Below are 18,393 nucleotides of genomic sequence, written 5' to 3'. Positions count from 1 at the left end.
AATGTAGGATTCCCAAGCTAGGTGAGGATTAAACAGTTTCTGAACGGCTGAGCTCTCGGAGTGATATAGAACATACCCGATATAAACTGTGGATTATGATCCCTGGCCAGATGTTCTTGTGCAAATGCTTCAGCAGAACATCTGACTCCCAGTGAAAGAAATTGTCACAGAAGGCAGCGATGTGAGCAATATCTGGCGATGGTGGCTTCCAGAGTTCAGCGTTGGGTGGTGCATGTTTGCCTGACCATGAGGTAACAGGCAGTGCATAGAGCCTAAGGATCTGAGGATTCAGAAAATCATCTGGTAGCTTCTTCGCCAATGCAGGATGTCTTGACACTCTGGCAATCGTAGGATTGATCAACTCTGACTGGAGTCTTGTTCGCCATCCAACTAAGAAATTGTCGAGTGCTGTAGGGCCCATAATGGTCATGGCTGTCAATAACTCGTCACCGAGACCTGTCTTGCAGAGTGCATGAGCAGTCTTCTGCCCACATCCTTGTAGCCCATTGGCATAATCTCCACCAAGTAAAATAGCGAACAAAAATAGTCCACCTTGCGTCAGCTGAATATTCTCAGAGCTGCAGATATCATCTGCCGAGTATAGAGTGTACAAGTCTGGGTCTGCCTTGACCTTCTTTCCACCCTCCATCTTCACAGCAGGAGGTCTATGAACAACCTATCAGCAAGAACATATAAAAACAAGGATTCCTGCGTACCGATGCAAGATAAGCTTTGCACCAAATACTAAAACATCACTATCTTCAGTAATTATTGCGTCAATGAGTCCAGCTTGGTTCATTTGGGCCAGCTCAGCTTCAGCTTCGCCAGGAGCCTATCATTCATTAACATATAAATGAGGCTGTCCTAAATTTTGTATGCACAACATGCTGATAAAATCCAAAGGCAGTGATTATCTCCTTGAAATGGTGCTCAAGCCAGCGTGCTTTCATGCTGACCTTCTTGCCATGCTTCATACTTGGGCGGAGCTGCCCATCAAACACAAAGACCGGAATCAATGCACACTCAAGCAGGTGGGAAAGGCGAAATAGGAGTGTGCATAACTCTGGATTTTCACCAGCTTGAGCATGTCATGGACCCCAGAATATAGCTTCGCATTGAACAATCCAAATGCTATACGAAATTAAATATCATGTAGAGAAAAGAAAAGAGAGAATAAATCTAGCATCAATTCCTATCGTCAACATATGGCCACTTTTGCGCTGAGTACCAGCAACAGCAGCATATTCAGTAAGCGCGCATGGCTGAGCTGCATCAAGTATCATCTATACTTTGGTGTTACAAGATGAAAAGACGGGAGAAATATAACCAAGTTCTTACCTGCCACAAATTTGGAATGCCCATAGCTGGTGATGACGGTGGTAGCAGTTCAAGGAGGTAATAGTACGAGCTCCTATGAGCGCCGTGTCTCAAGGTGCCATGTCTCAACTAGCGGGCCCAAGACTCACATGGCCCTCTTGATGTGCAAGGAAAAATTGGCCTTCCCCATACAGGAAGCAGTAATGCACCTTTTGCACCCCAGATACCATGCTGCATTGGACCCAGGGGTGATTCCGTGCACAGCAGGGTGGCTGAAGCGTGGAAGTCCAGTGAAGTTCGAGTTACTCGGAGGCGTTGGGCGATTGATTAGGTCACATGATCATTGTCACGTCGCGTCCTGCCATGCACCTCTTCAAGTTGACTGATGCAGAGGATACGTTCAGGCCAATATATAGCATAACATACACTAAAAACCTGTCTCTTCTTTGTTAGCTATGATTTTTAAACATGTTATAGAGAAATAGTGACCAAAACATGCAAAACAGTGCATAGAAATGTGATTTTTCTGTCGGTTAAGCAGAGTTAAGTGGCTTAAAAACTTAATCCTGACTGATTTATGCGATTTACAGTCTGATTTAAGGTCTGATTTAAGATCGCGTGACAGATTTACCAACACGCACTGTTATACAATAATTTGCAGCTGCCTGTTTACGTGTCCTGCAAGTGCTGGTGTGTGCTCCGAGTCTCTGATACAGCAATGATCTCTTAATTCCATGCATGCAGGAATGCACCACCTAGATGGTCCTTCTGGCTGCTGCCACCATATATACTGTTAGCCTTTTAGCAGTTATTACTGATAAAATTACTTGTGTTCACAAGCTTCGCCTAGCTTCTTAACAAATTCCGCAAACTACTGCTTGAACCCATTTAATTGGAAGCTAGTGAGATAATACATGTGGTCTGAGCAATAGTAGTGGGGGAATAAATCATATATATGTCACTAGTAGATCCTCCGCAGGCTACCGAAACAGCATTCCCAGACACGTCCCCTGTAGATCATTATCCTGTCTGGCAAAATTGACAGGTGTCGGCGTACACGCACAATCTTCTGAAACAGCCAGTCTTACTCAGCAAAGGATCTCAAGGATTGTAACGAAAGTCCGCAAAGATAACCCGCCCGGCGCCATCGTCAAAGCGCAAGGGCAACAGGCCTTTCCGTGAAACCACTAGATCAGGTATTCTCAAAAACATGCATCAGTAACATTGAGGAGGGTCACACCTTTCCACAAAGAACGTGCTCCAAAGTTCTGTTGGAAACTCTGATTCCTCGTCCTGAAGGCCCAGGCAAGACACGGTAGACATTTTGTGATGGCCCTAGAAATGGACCGAACTTTGCGAGATGAAGGGAGACTGAATAGATTGCTTACCGCTATATATTGTCATACAATAGCCTGAAAGATCAGATCGACTGAGCGTCTTGAAATTGCTGGAGTTCAATCAATGAAGTCGCGCCTTCAGTTGTCGATCTTATCAAAACAGTATGACGAATGCTGAGAATGAATCTATCCTGTTAATAGTACCAAGTATATCAGTGCTGGCACATCAAGGTGTAGCTAGTAAATGTACTACGGCCCATGAGTCTGTTACAGTCCAGATCCTCTACTATCCCTCTGCCAATGGTCGTCCATAATACCAGTTTCAGTTTCACAAAGCGCGAGATGTACCGTGGATTTGAATGCCACTGAGTGTTACCGCAGTGATGTCTCGAATATCTTGCAGGGAGCTAGTGAGGTTTACAAGAACGGAGATTCAACATGTGCAAAGCATGTCGAGAAGACTGAGCTAAGTGCTCGATAAGTTGCAGAAAGTTACGCGGACGGTCCCAGGTGCAGGTGCCTAGGAAGAACAGCCCAGTCAGGGTCTCGTTTGCCGCGCTCGTCGAGGGCCAACGTTTGGGATGGGAGGCGGCAGCCGCGGTCAAGGTCGGAACGACGTGGTGGACCGTGGCATGAGTGAGCTGGCAGTGTGCCGAGCTGCCGGATTTAATTGATTTACATTATTTTCGTAAAATTGGGCGGATAACTGTACTTAACGAGTCAAGTTGCTTTAGACTGGGCCCTTGGCCGAGGGAGTCACAGCGTCAAGTGCTTGCGACATCGCCTCCATCGTAGTGTGGTGGCATCGCGACGGAACACAGACACAACAGAAATCACTGAGGGGGCAGTAGCGCGCGCGCATTGTGTCCACCCTCCTTCATCGCAGCGAGGAAGCATGCCGATGGAATAGTAGTCTCGAGGACTGTCATAAAAGACTGCAGGAACCGGTCGCTGGACTCCGTCACGGTGCTCATCGAGCAGCTAGGAGCCCAAACACGCAAATCAAGCAAGGGTGACAACGACTTGGTTGCAGTGTCAAGCTGTTGCCATGACCCTGCTTTCATCGAGTCTGAATGTCTCCCTCTGCCGCACGCGCTGTCAATCCTCTTCAACCTGGGTCGCATTTGTGTGGTCGAGGGGTACAAATGGCTGCAGCCCCTATTTTGCTCCCAGATGTCGTCCTGACGGTTTGGGCACCATTGATTGAAATCAAATCTCCTTGAGAAGTCTGTGACCTTACGAAAGATGCTCAGAGGCCATTCGAGGGAGAGGGTCAAGCAAATGACACCCCGCAAGTATTGATGATGGTGGTAATGGCCACGGCCGCTGGCAATGTGGCAGTGCTGATCGTAGATGGATTCGATCACACAGCCTGCCGGCGTCGTTCTCTTCCAACTACTACCATGCCCTTGTTAAAGCGCAACAACAACAAGCCACTCATCCCACCTCTCGAATCAGAGAACAAGTCAGGCAAATCGTCTCCCTCTCCACGACCAAGCTATCGGTCTAACGCTGCCACCTACGTCCCCAGCCGAGACGGTGATTTGTACGAGAAAAGCACCCGCAGCAATGGCGACTATACCCCCCCAGAGGATAACTATCGAGACAAATACAGTCGCGGCAACGGTGTTGGCGATGTCTACTCTCGCGGCGACGCTCAACTAGACCAGGATCGTAACGAGTTATTCTCAGGCTATAACCCAGCAAAGTCAGGAGGATCTGGTCGTTTCTTCGACGGACCGGAGGGTAGGGACGTTCCTCCAGGGGAAGAGAACGATGAAGATATTGAAGGCATCAAACAGCAGACGAAGTTTGTGAAACAGGAGAGTGTAAACTCTACCAGGAATGCCCTCCGCTTGGCGCGGGAGGCAGAGGACGTCGCGAGGGGCACTTTGGGAAGACTTGGTGATCAATCAGGTCTGTTCTATCATTGATTTCTTATTATATGATACCAAGTATGATTCGTTGCAGAGAAACTCGCAAACACCGAGATGCACCTTGACGTTGCCAAGGGACACTCTGCCCGAGCCAGCGACAAAACGGATGAACTCAAAAAGCTCAACCGTTCCATCTTCCGTCCAGCCATTACCTTCAACAAAGACGCCAAACGCCGCGCCGAGGAAGCCAAAGTGCAAGCTCGGTACGACGACGAGCGCCTGGAACGCGAGAAGGCGATGAGGGACATCCGGGATACCCAGAATCGCCTCGGTCGAGCGCAGACGTACGGCCGGTCCGATGGTGATGAAGAGCTTATCGGACGCGGGAGCGGGAGTGGTCGATTCAAGACGGCGGAACAGCTCAGCGAGCGTAAAGCTCAGCGCTCGCGGTACCAGTTCGAGGCCGCTGCGTCTGATGACGAGCTGGAGGATGAGCTGGATGATAACCTCGATGAGATTGGAGAAACCACGAAGAGGCTGAAGGCCCTGGGTCTGGCTATGGGCCAGGAGTTGGAGTCTCAGAATACCAGGATTGACAATATTAGTGGAAAGACGGAAGGGCTCGACGAGAAGCTGTACAATGTTACCCATCGAGTAAGTGGTCTCCCGACATCAGCTTTGACGCGGTGTTCATTGATTGGTATCTAGCAAAAGAAATTTTGAATTTTCGTTTCATTTCACCAAGATACGGATTATATGGACGTTATATACAACATGGATTCAGGACGTAAGGCATCTATGTAGAATATACCACTGTGCTATATTCTGTTCAAGGTTCCCAACTGAGCGCTGGGCGACGGCGGGATTTGTTATCGTACATCATGCTACATGGTATTTGTCTCATCGAACAATGCGTCACCTCTTCATAGAGGGGCAGAAAGAAAGAAAGATGGGACTTCCGAAAATAACCTGACATCTCCGTTACAATATTAAATTCGCCGGCATAGTCGCTACTGCGATCTTCATGTCGCCGAGGACAGCCGACATCAGAGAGCTGCAGGTTTTCTGGGCTGGGAGGGTAATTCGGAATAGTCAACGAGACGGAAATCCGGCACCCCTCCCTCTCAGAAGGTCCTTCTGTCAGATCGTTGTGCTGTTTGAGTCTCGAGAGGTGACTGTGGAGAATATACTAGTAATCAGTCTAAGCTTGTTAACCGAACGTAATAGATAAAATTACATGTCAATGTGAACCGGACGTTTGCTGATCAACGGAATTTGCAGGTGAATGACATTCCTTGCGCACGATGTCGATGTAACACAGACAACGACTCCAAACGTGTCGCTTCTTCCACATTAGGCTCCGCATTTGCACTGAACAGACAGAGATCGATGCGCTGTAATCGGTTTTCTGCCAACGTCCAGCGCGACTCTACCATCTCAACGAACGACCCTGTTGAGAAATCCAGCTCACCGCTCAGATGGAGCGTGCGTAGACGTGGTGCAGTGTAGTTTTCCTTGCTGGCATTTAGATCGTCGAGGATCTCGCCTGTGATCGTCCCGGGGCCGACGTCTAAGAGACGTAGGTCTTCTAGTGTAGAAGTGATGCGTAAAACATGGAGGAGGTCGTCGGGAAGTATATGTCCGTGTGTGAAGTGGAGGATGGTGAGGGGTGGCTTGGAGCGCTCGAGAAGCCCTCGCAAGGACGTGAATACGACGGCTTCTTCCCTCTCTTGGTGTCCGACAAGGCAAGTGGCCTTAATCGAAGAGACGGCTGGAAGAATCAGTCCGTTGAAGAACTGCTTCATCGCATTTTTAGTTGCGTGATCCTTCGAGAATGACGACGACAAGTTTAGGGAATTGAGTCGACAACATAAGATGGGATAGACGTGAACACGACTCTGAACAAGTGATGCGTCGCTGTTTCCAGTTTCAAGCTCGGCAACACATGTCTCCAAATCTGTTGCCGCTCCGAGGAAATCCAGCAAGTCTGAAACGAATGGTGCAGGTCCACGAGAAACAGTTGAGGTAACTATATGCTCGCTTTTGAAATGTCGAATTTGATGAAAAGGGAGTCTGAATAAGTATGAGGGAAAGGTGACATCAATAACCTCAAATTTTTTGAGCTTTGGTGCATTGCTGAGAAGCCAGGGGCGTTTTTGACTGAGCCTGGGTAATGGAACATCACTTATCAAAAGCGCCAACTTGTCGAGCAGAGGAAAGGACAATTTCAGCGATGCAAAATGTGAGAGCATCGACGAGGAAACAAAAAGGTGAAGCTCCTTCGTTCGACTTCCAACCATGAGAAGAATAGTGGTCAAGGCTAAGGGAAAATGTGTGAACTTTGAACTGGTCTCTTTGGAGCAGCTGATACACAACGAAAGTGAGTACAGCTTGCTACGGTTTAGCTGCTGTGCCACGCGTCGTATGATTCCATGAGAATCGTCTTTAAAACTTTGCTCCGTGATCAAGATATTGACGTAGGACCACAGTTTTGGGAAAGAAAGCACTGTTCTCCGCCAATGCTTCGAAACGAGCTCGACCGACATCAGGGTACTCTCCGCAGGGTGGAAACTCCAATGGGGGGACTCCTCTCTAGTGAGGGTACGTTTAATTGGGAATTCCACCGTCTGGAAGAAGATCTCTGACAGCACTTCCGCGGGTAGCCGCCTGACGGGACTGAGGACCATCTGCTCTTCCTGGATGGCGGAGCATGTCTTCTCGCGCTGCTGATGGAATTCTTCAATTAATCCATCGACGCGAGTGACTTGTTCCAACAAGTATTGCTTGTAACCCTTCATATTTTCCACCTGTAAATCGAGGGTACCAAGGTCCTGTTTGTGTTGAGCGATCATGCCTCGGATAGCATCGGCTTGGGCAGGAAGCGGTGCATTATTTGAGCGTTTCAAGGATTCCAAATTTGAGAGAGGAATACAATCACACTCGAAGGTGCTGCTGCCCATTGGCAAATGGTGGTTTGAGCAGTTGCATTCTTGGCAATGAGCCCAGGACATCTAGGGTGACCGTGATGACAGTAAGACTATGGCTGTAGAGGATCTCGGCAGCTACCTTCTTCCGGCAATACAGTCGTTCGAGCTGAAGTCCGGTCAACCGACGATGATGGTGGCAACAAAGAAACAAGTATCTCAGTCTGAAATTTACGCGTCTAGTCACACGGCACGTGATTCACCTGTCTCCGCGAGGCATTATTATGTCGTTCATCTCTCATAATAACATGTGCTGGTCGTATGCATACGAGATGCTAACGATAAAGATACCATTAAACTATAGGAAACATCGAACCTGCCGGAAGATTGCGACTGAATGAACGCATGTAGCGTCGACCCATAGCATTGACGCCGGCCTCTCGCGCTCGAACATATGGCAGCGAAACCTCATCGCGTACAACGACATACGTTCCTATGTTCTTCGTCCTGAATGTCCCGTTGAGATAGTCCACATGGTCCCAAGGATTCACATCCCTGAATGTAAACTCGCGTAAGCCATGGTGTGTTCGCGCCGTACGCATCGCGGCCTTTGTAAAATCATCTTCATTCACTTTCCGGGGCCTAGTGAGCACGAAAGAACGTAGCTGTGGCGCGAGGTAGAGGGAACCGAGGAAATTAGTCTGGGCAGAGAGGTAAGAACGGCTGCCAATAAAGTCGGGCTTGAAGAACGCACGAGTAGTACCGATGACGTGCAGGAGACGTCCAGGTGCTGGAGATTCCAACAAGTGCTGAGAAGACGGTAGAAAAAATTCGACTGTTCTTTACTATTATCCAGAAAGTTGACGCAAATGGATAGACTAGTGATTGAAGCTAGAATTGGAATATCGTTTAACTTAACAGTAGGACTGAACCAATCCTTGTCGTTATGCATGAATAAATTTCATAAATTGATCAGCAAAGAAGCTTACCATTAACACAACCTTTCTTAGCGAACATTCAATGGGAACGTTCTTCAACTGGAGTAGCTTGCCTCTATATGAGTGCCATTGGGGAAATTTCGAAAGAGATATCAGCGATTGGTGTGAAAACGACATGAACCCCAAAGCAGCGACGTTCTCCAGTGTGGAATGATTCTCCAGGAAATTTGACATCATTGTGATACTCTCCTGAATAGGAACATCGATGGGGAATATATTCCCTACTGCAAAGCTCCGAAGCTGATCCCAGCGGCCTGTTAACATAGGTCGTACTTCCCAGAGCTGAGAAAGATGGCAGGTGCCATCGATGTACAGGGACTGTAATCGGGGGCTGTGAATAAGAAGCATATTCCACATCTGCACGGGAAGTTTCTGCTGCGCGGTGTAACCTCATGTGGCGTGTTAGTGGGCCAATGCATGATCAAAACCCATCACTTACTCGTCCAGCGCTGCAACCGCTGAGTAAAGAGAGAGAAACCTTTGAGATCCTTGAAGTTGAATATCTGGCGATTCGCGAGTGTGATTGTCCCAGAATAATCGATCATGAAGGTGAGAAGGCATACATACATCGCTATCCGGATTCACAATTTGGGTTCTTGGGCCGACACTTGAGCCTAAGGTTCGAAGATGTGGACAGCTACAGCAATGGTGAGTACGAAATTAATGGCATTCAAATAAATTCATGCCCGAGTCGTAATGCGGTCCACAATGAATCTCTAGGACTCTCCATTCCGTCCCATAGAAAGGAAGTAAGGCCGCGCAGGTGTCCGTTAGATATGATCTCTTCGACCACAGATGATACCCAGTCCTCGTCTATCTTTGTTTCGGAGCTCTTCGCCCATCCAGACCCGTGGCTAGGTCTTAAGATGAGCTCTTGTATCCAGACGGTGATATCAGGACGTTGAGAGAACAGCTTCAAGGACGCCCGGCAGGACTCGGTAGAGTTTAGATCAACTGACGAGTACAGAATAGGCTTAAGTAGGTCATATGTAGCACGATTCTGTCGCATTGAAGTGTTAGTTTCTAAATAAATGAATACCGAGCGATGATGCTGCGCACCGCCAAGCACATTTGAAGAACGTTGTGAGGAGATGCATGCCTTGCAATCTCAAAGATTACATCGTCGGGGATTATATCGCCAGAGATTTTCAGAGAGCCTGTAGAATTTTCGGTCTTCAGAGGGATAGAAAGACTGTTTCCTGTTGGATTGGGACCGGTTAATGAACGGATAAGATCGTGCGTCGAGGACAACTTGCCTATCTCTATTGGTGATGGTTCGTTTGAAATGGCTTCTAGCGAGCTCTTGCTATCATTGTTGATATGAAGAAATGTGTAAAGCGATTTCAAGTGGAAGGAGCTCATGCATGCGGATAAGAGAGCAAGAACGGCTGCCGTATCCACAGATCACGACATGGGGCTCAGGGACGGACGCATGATCAAACGAGCTTTGATCCGCGTCCCCACCGCCACGAAGCAAATCTTGGAGGGCCAGGTATTTCCTTGCTAAATGGTGTCCGTAGAGACCTTTGAGTGGACCCCTTCGAGCTAGTCGTCCTCGCTAGTATCGTAAGCCAGACTGGGACACAGGTAGACGGCAGGAAACGGCTCAACTCATCGTTAAAGAATGTTAACTGTATAGCATTGGGATATAACCTCGCGCAGAACGAGCGCTTCAAAAGCCCTTGGCGCGTAGCTGGTTTGAGAAATAATAACGAACATGACAAGGTGAGGGGTTTCGTAGTGCAGTTACCTGTATCCTTGCGTCCGGCGTGCCTGAAGGTACCGTGCCGTGTAATGACGAGATGAGCCAGCGGTCCGAAACGTCCGCTCCTCCGGGTATATTTTCCCACACTACCCCGTCCGCCCGCCACGCTTGGTACTGTACTACTTGTACTCTTTCTAAAATTCTTCTACCTGCTTTCTATCATTTAGCCCCTCGTATAAAGAAATTCAAGGATACCGGACAACTCCCTTCTTCATATCTCCAGTCTCTTCGAAGCTGCCATACCCTTGCATCAAGTTGCATCGATGTTCCTGTTTCCGGTGTAACCTTCCGTCAGTATTGACAGTAGAAGGGAAAGACGTGTTCAGAAAAACACCCAACGTCAATGAGATCTACAATAGACATAACGCTCGATTCGGAATCCGGTTGCAGGTGACGTTCTTCGGCGATCTCGGACACTCAGGAGTAGCTTAAAATACTCGAAGCTTTCCTCCTTCGTCCTCGAACTACTACTTATATTTTCGGATGGGCGCCGCTCCTTCGACAACCTTCAATCCTGTGGAGGATCTTCCCAGCCTAGCTGGGAAAGTGGTGATAGTAACTGGTTCCAGGTGCCCTTAACAGCCGAATGTTGAAACATGGCTTGGTCTTACTCACCCTTCTACAGCAGAGGCATAGGTTTCGCTACCCTCCAGCACCTTTCAAGAATGGGAGCAAAGGTAGTACATTTGTGAACACACATGGAGCTCTTTGAATATTCTGACGCGTCTGTTTAGATTTATATGGCCGTCCGAGACTCTGGCAGAGCAAAAGAAGCGATGGAACGACTAGAAAAAGAGGGACGTGGACCTGGTTTCGGAGAAGTCATCTGGCATGACCTTGATCTCAAAGATCCTCGCTCTGCCAAGGAATCAGCAGAACGTTTCATCGCTAGGGAAAGCAGACTTGATATCTTGAGTACGTTCCTCGCTATCCTGCCAATGCTTATGCAGCTAACTTATAGTCATCTAGTCAACAATGCAGGACTGTCCGTGATTGCTGTGATATCTCGGCATAGATACTGATCCCCTTTTGCCTCAGGATAGCCGATCTTGGAAACGTTCAACTGAACGCAGACGGCATCGGAGAAAGCATGGCGGTCAAGTATTTCATGTACTTGTTAGCTTCTGTTGTTTCACTAACCCTATCACTCAGCTATTTGGGACCCTACGTATTTACAAGAACGCTACTTCCACTGCTTGAGTCAACGGCATCGTTGCCCGGCGCGGACGTGCGTATAATTAATGCAAGTTTTCTTCATCTTGTCTATTCGGCTGCTTATTTACTTGATATAGGTCGGATCGGACGGTCATAGTCGTGTTAAATACTTAGATTATGGTTCCAAGGAAGCGTGGAACCATCCGTTCAAATGGTTCTTGCTCCCCACTTTGGAGCGTTACAGTAAGTACCTGCTCTTCACCCGAGTTCGCGTTGTGAAGTCTTGTCAGAATACTCAAAACTTGCCGTGCATCTATGGACGAATGATCTAGCACGGCGTCTTTCCGAGGAACAATCCAAGGTGATGGTACTGATCACGCACCCAGGTCCCATACTGAGTGTTCGTCCTTGCTTCCGACGCTTAATCATGGCTCATACATGAATTATAGGACGGAGCTATTCACGCACTGAATTCTCTCCCTTACCCTCCCTTTTGGATCTGGGTGTTAGGGTTTGTCTTACATCCTCAAACTAGGGGAGCATACACGTCTGTTTTCGCGGCTTGCATGTCGCGCGACAACCCTAACATATTCCATGGTGCCTACATATTCCCTCCGAATGTGGCAATAGCGCAATCACCGGCAGCTTTGGATGTTGGTAGGCAACGAGAGCTGGCCGAGTTTACGGAGAACCTTTTACAGAGCATAGAGGTATAATAGCAACCTGCACATAGGTTCGGCATATACAACCCTCTTTGATATACTAAAAGGATAAGTGAAGATGAACATTGTACAGTAAACTCGGAGGAAAGTCACTCTTGCGAAGGCATCAAACACCCATTCTTCGCTAAGGGTTAGTCAAATCAAAAACGGAGATCTCGAAATGATGCCTTGACACTCACCCATTCTATTCTTCTTTGCAACGACATCATCAAAATGGATTGTGCATCTGGGTGTGTAGGATGAAGGCCTGCGCTGGACACGCCATCCGTGAGGACTCTCGAGATCCATTTGTAGTTCCTATGTTCCCCTGTAGGATCAGAAAGCATTGCTTCCACAAACCCTACAGACACACAATCGGTCGCCTGACATACAGCAGTTATCTTATCAAGTAAGCTTCCTCCTGTCCGCACTGGGGTGCTAGCTGAATACGCAGGAAGTGTGTCGGTGGATCTGGATAATACCTCCATGACAACGCTTCCGAAGAGGAGAACGACAGAGAGAAGAAAACCCGTCGACTGGGATAGGATGGTGATGGCCTTTCGGGTTCAACCGAAGATTTTCAATGCTCCTTTACAGGAGGATTCCAACAAGGATGCATTGTTTCTTGGAAGAGGTACGGCTGAATCCTGGAGATTGATGTAATCCACTCTACTATTATTCGTTGTAGCAGGTTCATGAGCAATGACCAATATATGGATTGTTGTCATGCCAGTATGCAGGGCGTAAAACCTCGGCGTTCTGACGATCCTAGGAGGAAGAGTAGCGGGATACGCCCATGCTACCGCACCCTCCAACCCCCTAGCGAACAAGCCGAGTAGGATAACCCATCCTTCCCTCTCCTGCCCTCCTATAATTCCGTACAACGCAAGTCCCAGCTGGATAATGATTGTCGCCACTATGGCTACATGTTGCCAGGAAAGCTGCGAAGAGTAGCCGGCCTCTTTGAGACGTAACAACGTTACTCCATCATGACACGAGGAGGTATGCTTGTATAACGCATGCATCCAAGATGCTTGGACATCTCGGGTAGCTCCAGACAGCATATCTGTCAGCTTGAGATGGGGAATACTCGTGCTATCGGACATATCCGTGAGCGAATCGGTATCCCATCCCATGTACAATGGCATGGGCAGATAGCCGCAGGCGGAACGAAGACGAAATGGAAGTCCCGTCTTGGTCTGGGGGATGACCTGCGCGGCAAGTTCGGTGTAATTTGGCATTGTGGAAATATCAGTTGTAGACATCCGGCTGCTAGACGACTCCATCGATGGCACTGTGACTGCTGGTGTAACGTGGTGTTGCGAGAAATTTTAGCCTATCCAAGAACTCAATAAACGTTCAATGATTCAGTGAACAAGGGGAAACGAGTTTACAGCTGTTGTCCAAAATGTGGAACAGAAAACCCTAGAAGGCGCTCGTTGTCGTCTAGCGTCAAAAAATGGGATAGGTCCTTCCTTGGGACAAGACAATTGGAGATTTATGGATCGACATTCCGTGCGAGCCAGCACCGGATTAGACTCTTATAGGTGCGTCAGACTGAATGATACCGCAGCGAGAACCAAGGAATGATAACGCGCAGTGATTAACAGATTGACGCTGAGGCACTGTAATGTGTGAATCTCGTCACGATTACTGGCAGAATAGATCGCATCGTGTATGATGAGCGTCTAAAGAAGAGGCCAGTGCTGATCCTTTTGTCCTTGAAGTAGACAGATATGGATGTCTGGTGTAAGTCGACATAGTCTGATTGGGTGAAAGGAGTTGTTCCATCATAACGTCCACAGGTTTCCAGTTTACACTGTCCGCCAATGTGTGATTCGGTGTGAAGATGTGTTCCGTAAATACTTGTGGGCCAAAAACTTGATATCAGGCCCAACTACAATAGTACAAGGTGTATAGTAGAATAAATAACCCTGTGTTTTAGTTGATGGGGTTTACTGTCTTTCGGTTGACTGGGATTCATATCGATGATTTTCTCAGAATATACTTTCAACACGGGAAGTGGAGGTACTAGAGGCAGTCGTATTGGCTAGATTTGAGAATGATGCGAGGGGGGGCAGCTGTATAATCTAGGTTTACATCTCTGTCGCGGTTTTGGTGTACTCGCCACCCTTTAGGCCTTTAAGTTACATCAGTTAATGAATGATGATTTTAGGGAATTCTACACGACGACTATCTCCTCGGGTAAGATAGATGACGACGATAGCTAGCCAAACACAAATCTAGCAAGGAATGCGTCACACTTTGGACGTCGAAGTACCAACAGCAGCGGCCAGCGATAACTCAAACTGTTCCCCAGCGGTCGATGTAGCTTCAGTAGTCTGTGAGTAAACGTTAGTCCGACGCACACATTAAGATGGTACCTGTACGTACACTTTGGCCTGCAAAATATGGAATGGAAGATTGCCCTGTCTGTGAACGGTCATCCATCTTCTCCCGAAGAAAGTCTCTGGAGTTGAGACTAGGACAAAAAGATGTGAGTTCCGTTTGAAATGTGGTCAACAATCAGACTTACATTGCCAGAAACGAGTTGAGATATGCTATAAGGCCCAAGATATTCAGTAATGATGCAGAACAGCTAAATGGATGGGTTATACATTTAGGAAAAATAAACGAGATCCCTCCGTATATCGTCGCATTAGGGAGCACGAGGTACTATTAAGAATTCGTCAGGTGAAGACGTGGACCGACGCAGTCGAATGGTCTTACGGTAATGAGTGATCCTAGTGAAAGGAGTCTGTTGTAGAAGCTCAGTAGCAGACACGGGAAGATGGCGCGAAAAACCCGACGTTGATATGAGATTCGTATTGACGGTAAATAATATAAGGATCATGATGACATGATTACTCCTGTAACAAAACAGATATAAATCAGCTCCATGATATAGTAGAATCAAATAAATGCCAACTACGCACCTTTTCATCCCTGATCGGGAACGGTGAAGGCTCAGAGCTTCAAAATGGTTATATGAGATCATCATCGCTCATATAGCTACAGAGAGAAAGAGCGCCCACTCATTGCTATAGTCATGATGACATCAAAAGCAATTCCGCTCGACGCTGAAAGTTTCCAAGAGAGCTGATGCGTTGTTCATCAGTCGAAGCTTTGTTAGTAATGGGAATGACTCGCCGTAAAGTCGGGTGTATTTTCAGTCAAGAGGCGGTGCCGGTAGCCAAAGATAGACAGAGCTATGGAGTATCATTAATACTATTGAGCTGGCACGAATGAATAGGCATACCAACGTATGAGGCTATGTATTGAAATGTGAGAAAGGTTATAAGCCCAATATAACAGCAGTCTCGCCCCACTAACCGAAGTTAAGGAGCGCCAATGACACCTATGATTAGTTTAGGGACGTCATCTGGCGCGCGCAGCAGAAGGACCTACCGCGATGGCGATAAATGCGATTCGGACATGGGTATGCAGCGAAGAGGCACTAAAAGTCCAGATCCGCCAACAGAAGAACCTACACACTAGGGTCATTTTAACACTCGGCCAGGGGAGTGTTTCCTTACAGTTGTACCAAAAGAATGGAGCAGACCTAATCCAATGGGCGCTCATGAAGAAAGGAACGAAACGAGAACTTACTCCAATGATTCCTTCCTCCTATCAAATAATTCGCGTTAAAGCCGTGACGGTACGAAGAAAATCATTTGAACTCACGTATGTAGTTAATCTGGTTATCTGTCGGTAAGGGCCGGCATATGAGTGTAAGAAAGACACACACTCACGCTTCGCCGCTCCTCGAGCCTCCCGTCGGAAGCGCAGCCGGATTGGCATAGTCAGTGATCAGAAAACGGTACATTCCTGCCAACATGAGGCATTGGTGTGCGGTATCTAGTCCCTATATAGGAACACGATGAAAGCGTGCTCGACAAGATAGGAATAAAAGTATTCACGCTACGACTGATATGAGAATTGTTATAACTGGTCCAATGGAGCGGAACTTACAAAAGAACGGAGACAAGTAATTTCATTCGCCAGCTGTCGGATCGAGTCCGGTTGGAAGTGATGTATAAGAAAGTCTGCAAACAGATGACACCATACAGACTTGGTCGAGTCGCATTAGAGCTCTTGCAATAATGAGTAAAAGAACGAGTAGTACGCACGCTGTAGCGATAATGGACCCAATGTAGAGGGCCCCCAAAGTATTGTCGAAAGCAGGAAGTGCAATAGGTTGCCCGGTAGGTACTGTTGACATGATTTTGAAGTCAATGTACAAAGGATTGGTGGAATACAGAGGACCTTCATTTGCAGTGTTTATACCTTTTCTTCAACGTGCTATAACTGTATACGGATATCCGGCGTGATCATTTGTGATCAAGCGTGAGATTAGCGCTCAACTGGGCCGCATAGAGGGGTGAGAGTGAGCGCCGTACTACTGATACTCTTTCTTCGGCCGAGACTGGAAGACAACTGTAGCAGTACTTTCGGCCAAAGTATTAGAGAGTATCGACTTCATAGTACACAAATGCGGAAGTAACACGTCACCTGCATTTCCAAGTCCGGGAAATCCATGCCCATTGAACAGGAAGAAATTTAGTACGACTCGTACGAGAGATCAACAGAATCCGCAATTGCCGCCAGAGCTGCCGCAAAAGTCAGCTATAAATAGACATCACTGCTTGATCAGGGCAACCCCTGCAATTGGCTCAATGGCCTGGGAAAATCAACCGAGCACGATTGTATCTCCGTGCCTTGACATTAAAAGTGATGTAATGATATCACGGGATTTGGTTACTCCCCTAGTCACCTCAAGGACGGTCGCCGTTCACCTCATCATCCGTCTCTCATGGGAGCAGTACCTTCAACAACGTTCAACCCTGTGCAGGATCTGCCTAACCTGTCTGGAAAGGTTGTGATTGTAACTGGGTCTAGGTAGGTTATATTTACTGCCTAAATAATCATCCGATTTCACAATACAATTCGTAGTAGCGGCATAGGATTTGCTAGTTTACAGCACTTGTCAAGGATGGGGGCAAAGGTATTTTAACAGTTATGGATTATCCCGGTATGTGTGCATGACCGCTTGGGTTCTGTCGCGTCCGTTTAAGGTGTACATGGCGGTTCCGGACGAAGACTTGACCAAGCAAGCTCTAGAACGAGTAGAAAAGGAAGGGCGGGAACCTGGTCTCGGAGAAGTGATATGGCACGAGCTGGACCTCAAAGACCCCCGTACTGCCAAGGAATCAGCCGAGCGTTTTATTTCTCGGGAGACCAGACTCGATATTCTAAGTTTGTGTGCACGCGTTCTTCTCATCATTCTACTCACAGTCCGACCATCTAGTTAACAATGCAGCTCAGTTAGTCTATGACCTTGGCTGTTCTCAATAGCGAATATGTTTACGTGTCTCACTAGGATAACCGATCTCGGGAACCCCCAAATGAACGTCGACGGGATTCAGAATAATATGGCCATCAAGTTCGTGCCTAGCAATGTTTCTCGCCCACTGATATCGGGTTTCTGATGGTTCTGTTGGCCAGCTATCTGGGACCTTTTGTGTTCACGAGGACGCTCCTCCCGCTCCTTGAATCGACAGCCTCTCTGGAAGGGGCCGACGTACGAATAGTCAACGTGAGCTTGTCGAATGCAGACTGACCCCCCATTCATACCAATTCTTCGCAGGTCGGATCGGATGGTCACAAAGACGTTCGATACTTGGACTACGGCTCAAAAAAGGGGTGGAATCATGAATTCAGATGGTCTCTGCTTCCGACCATGTCGCGCTACAGTGCGTACCTTTCGACGGAGTTTCTACTACGGTGTTTAACATTGGCCGCTTGTTGGCAGAATACTCGAAACTCGCCGTTCATCTGTGGACTAATGACCTGGCGCGTCATCTCTCCACAGAGAAATTCAAAGTAATGGTCCTGATTGTCCATCCCGGTGCTATCCTGAGCGTGCGTCTGTCTTCAACCATACTGAGCGACAGGTCCTTTAACCCGGAACATGTTTAGGACGGCGCCATTCGTTCACTAAAGACTCTGCCGTATCCGCCTTTTTGGATATGGCTTTTAGGTCTGAGCATGCATCCTCAGACTCGGGGAGCCTACACGTCCGTCTTTGCAGCGTGCGCTCCACGAGACAACCCTGAGATATCGCATGGGGCTTATATCTTTCCTCCAAACGTCGCAGTTGTGCAAGCACCCGCAGCCTTAAATGAAGACAAGCAGCGACAACTAAAAGATTTTACAGAAGAATTGTTACAAAATATTGGTGTGTAATAATTTGTTTCGTTTGAACTATCAATGTCTGCTATAAAATGCCGGAAAGAGAGCGATCCTAATGAGATCCTTG

The 18,393-nt window shown here is 47.6% G+C and overlaps 10 protein-coding genes across 10 annotated transcripts; 4 read left to right on the top strand and 6 right to left on the bottom strand.

Annotated features, from left to right (window-relative positions):
* Positions 1-28: 28 nt before the first annotated feature.
* EV420DRAFT_1256688 (PIN domain-like protein) lies at positions 29-1,088 on the bottom strand (the record flags this gene model as incomplete). The annotated part of the gene is made up of 3 exons (XM_060466783.1): positions 29-625; positions 701-832; positions 882-1,088. Coding segments are annotated over 3 exons (936 nt in total), but the record flags the coding sequence as incomplete, so codon positions are not given.
* Positions 1,089-4,057: 2,969 nt separating this feature from the next.
* EV420DRAFT_1473213 (protein transporter SEC9) lies at positions 4,058-5,254 on the top strand (the record flags this gene model as incomplete). Its single annotated transcript, XM_060469108.1, has 3 exons — positions 4,058-4,571; positions 4,626-5,185; positions 5,240-5,254. The coding sequence occupies 3 exons, from the start codon at positions 4,058-4,060 to the stop codon at positions 5,252-5,254; spliced, it is 1,089 nt and encodes a 362-aa protein (XP_060339907.1).
* Positions 5,255-5,796: 542 nt separating this feature from the next.
* EV420DRAFT_1634538 (uncharacterized protein) lies at positions 5,797-7,491 on the bottom strand (the record flags this gene model as incomplete). Its single annotated transcript, XM_060476331.1, has 1 exon — positions 5,797-7,491. One exon carries the CDS (start codon positions 7,489-7,491, stop codon positions 5,797-5,799), a length of 1,695 nt encoding a protein of 564 aa, XP_060339906.1.
* Positions 7,492-7,689: 198 nt separating this feature from the next.
* On the bottom strand, positions 7,690-10,229 carry EV420DRAFT_1498457 (uncharacterized protein). The gene is made up of 9 exons (XM_060470962.1): positions 10,065-10,229; positions 9,710-10,011; positions 9,513-9,652; positions 9,140-9,453; positions 9,021-9,090; positions 8,893-8,956; positions 8,445-8,842; positions 8,210-8,392; positions 7,690-8,156 (listed from the first exon to the last, which is right to left on the bottom strand). Exons 2-9 carry the CDS (start codon positions 9,813-9,815, stop codon positions 7,809-7,811), a joined length of 1,623 nt encoding a protein of 540 aa, XP_060339905.1. The 5' UTR covers positions 9,816-10,011; positions 10,065-10,229; the 3' UTR covers positions 7,690-7,808.
* A 487-nt stretch (positions 10,230-10,716) lies between these two features.
* Positions 10,717-11,132, top strand: EV420DRAFT_1223901 (uncharacterized protein; the record flags this gene model as incomplete). Its single annotated transcript, XM_060466490.1, has 3 exons — positions 10,717-10,787; positions 10,844-10,898; positions 10,953-11,132. Coding segments are annotated over 3 exons (306 nt in total), but the record flags the coding sequence as incomplete, so codon positions are not given.
* Positions 11,026-12,340, top strand: EV420DRAFT_90402 (uncharacterized protein). The gene is made up of 7 exons (XM_060483938.1): positions 11,026-11,133; positions 11,188-11,203; positions 11,262-11,319; positions 11,371-11,461; positions 11,511-11,616; positions 11,664-11,773; positions 11,823-12,340. Exons 2-7 carry the CDS (start codon positions 11,194-11,196, stop codon positions 12,087-12,089), a joined length of 642 nt encoding a protein of 213 aa, XP_060339903.1. The 5' UTR covers positions 11,026-11,133; positions 11,188-11,193; the 3' UTR covers positions 12,090-12,340.
* A 300-nt stretch (positions 12,341-12,640) lies between these two features.
* Positions 12,641-13,315, bottom strand: EV420DRAFT_1473210 (uncharacterized protein; the record flags this gene model as incomplete). The annotated part of the gene is made up of 1 exon (XM_060469107.1): positions 12,641-13,315. One exon carries the CDS (start codon positions 13,313-13,315, stop codon positions 12,641-12,643), a length of 675 nt encoding a protein of 224 aa, XP_060339902.1.
* A 1,017-nt stretch (positions 13,316-14,332) lies between these two features.
* On the bottom strand, positions 14,333-14,928 carry EV420DRAFT_1634533 (uncharacterized protein; the record flags this gene model as incomplete). Its single annotated transcript, XM_060476330.1, has 6 exons — positions 14,333-14,416; positions 14,469-14,556; positions 14,611-14,635; positions 14,693-14,750; positions 14,805-14,832; positions 14,885-14,928. 6 exons carry the CDS (start codon positions 14,926-14,928, stop codon positions 14,333-14,335), a joined length of 327 nt encoding a protein of 108 aa, XP_060339901.1.
* A 275-nt stretch (positions 14,929-15,203) lies between these two features.
* EV420DRAFT_1634532 (uncharacterized protein) lies at positions 15,204-16,296 on the bottom strand (the record flags this gene model as incomplete). The annotated part of the gene is made up of 11 exons (XM_060476329.1): positions 15,204-15,283; positions 15,334-15,345; positions 15,408-15,432; positions 15,483-15,561; positions 15,611-15,636; positions 15,684-15,701; positions 15,759-15,771; positions 15,827-15,939; positions 15,995-16,001; positions 16,047-16,145; positions 16,205-16,296. The coding sequence occupies 11 exons, from the start codon at positions 16,294-16,296 to the stop codon at positions 15,204-15,206; spliced, it is 564 nt and encodes a 187-aa protein (XP_060339900.1).
* A 534-nt stretch (positions 16,297-16,830) lies between these two features.
* On the top strand, positions 16,831-18,354 carry EV420DRAFT_1498428 (uncharacterized protein). Its single transcript, XM_060470961.1, has 8 exons — positions 16,831-16,973; positions 17,028-17,330; positions 17,383-17,398; positions 17,455-17,517; positions 17,580-17,670; positions 17,722-17,827; positions 17,887-17,996; positions 18,054-18,354. Exons 2-8 carry the CDS (start codon positions 17,117-17,119, stop codon positions 18,318-18,320), a joined length of 867 nt encoding a protein of 288 aa, XP_060339899.1. The 5' UTR covers positions 16,831-16,973; positions 17,028-17,116; the 3' UTR covers positions 18,321-18,354.
* The last annotated feature ends 39 nt before the right edge of the window (positions 18,355-18,393 follow it).

Source organism: Desarmillaria tabescens, assembly GCF_030435595.1.
Source record: "Desarmillaria tabescens strain CCBAS 213 chromosome Unknown EV420scaffold_1, whole genome shotgun sequence".
In the NCBI taxonomy this organism is placed as follows: Eukaryota; Fungi; Basidiomycota; class Agaricomycetes; order Agaricales; family Physalacriaceae; genus Desarmillaria; species Desarmillaria tabescens.
The sequence above is the reverse complement of the archived record's forward strand: the minus strand, read 5'-3'. Positions and strand labels throughout refer to the sequence as shown.

Excerpts from the sequence above, each read along its gene's own strand:
- EV420DRAFT_1498457 (XM_060470962.1), bottom strand. The coding sequence starts at position 9,815 with ATGAGCTCCTTCCACTTGAAATCGCTTTACACATTTCTTCATATCAAC. Across the intron at positions 8,957-9,020 it reads TTGTGAATCCGGATAGCGAT|ATATTCAACTTCAAGGATCT; the intron begins GTATGTATGCCT and ends GCGAATCGCCAG. Across the intron at positions 8,157-8,209 it reads GCACGTCATCGGTACTACTC|ACTAATTTCCTCGGTTCCCT; the intron begins GTGCGTTCTTCA and ends CTCTCTGCCCAG.
- EV420DRAFT_90402 (XM_060483938.1), top strand. Across the intron at positions 11,320-11,370 it reads GGAGAAAGCATGGCGGTCAA|CTATTTGGGACCCTACGTAT; the intron begins GTATTTCATGTA and ends CCTATCACTCAG. Across the intron at positions 11,774-11,822 it reads ACCCAGGTCCCATACTGAGT|GACGGAGCTATTCACGCACT; the intron begins GTTCGTCCTTGC and ends CATGAATTATAG.
- EV420DRAFT_1498428 (XM_060470961.1), top strand. The coding sequence starts at position 17,117 with ATGACCGCTTGGGTTCTGTCGCGTCCGTTTAAGGTGTACATGGCGGTT. Across the intron at positions 17,671-17,721 it reads CCGACGTACGAATAGTCAAC|GTCGGATCGGATGGTCACAA; the intron begins GTGAGCTTGTCG and ends AATTCTTCGCAG. Across the intron at positions 17,828-17,886 it reads TCCGACCATGTCGCGCTACA|AATACTCGAAACTCGCCGTT; the intron begins GTGCGTACCTTT and ends GCTTGTTGGCAG.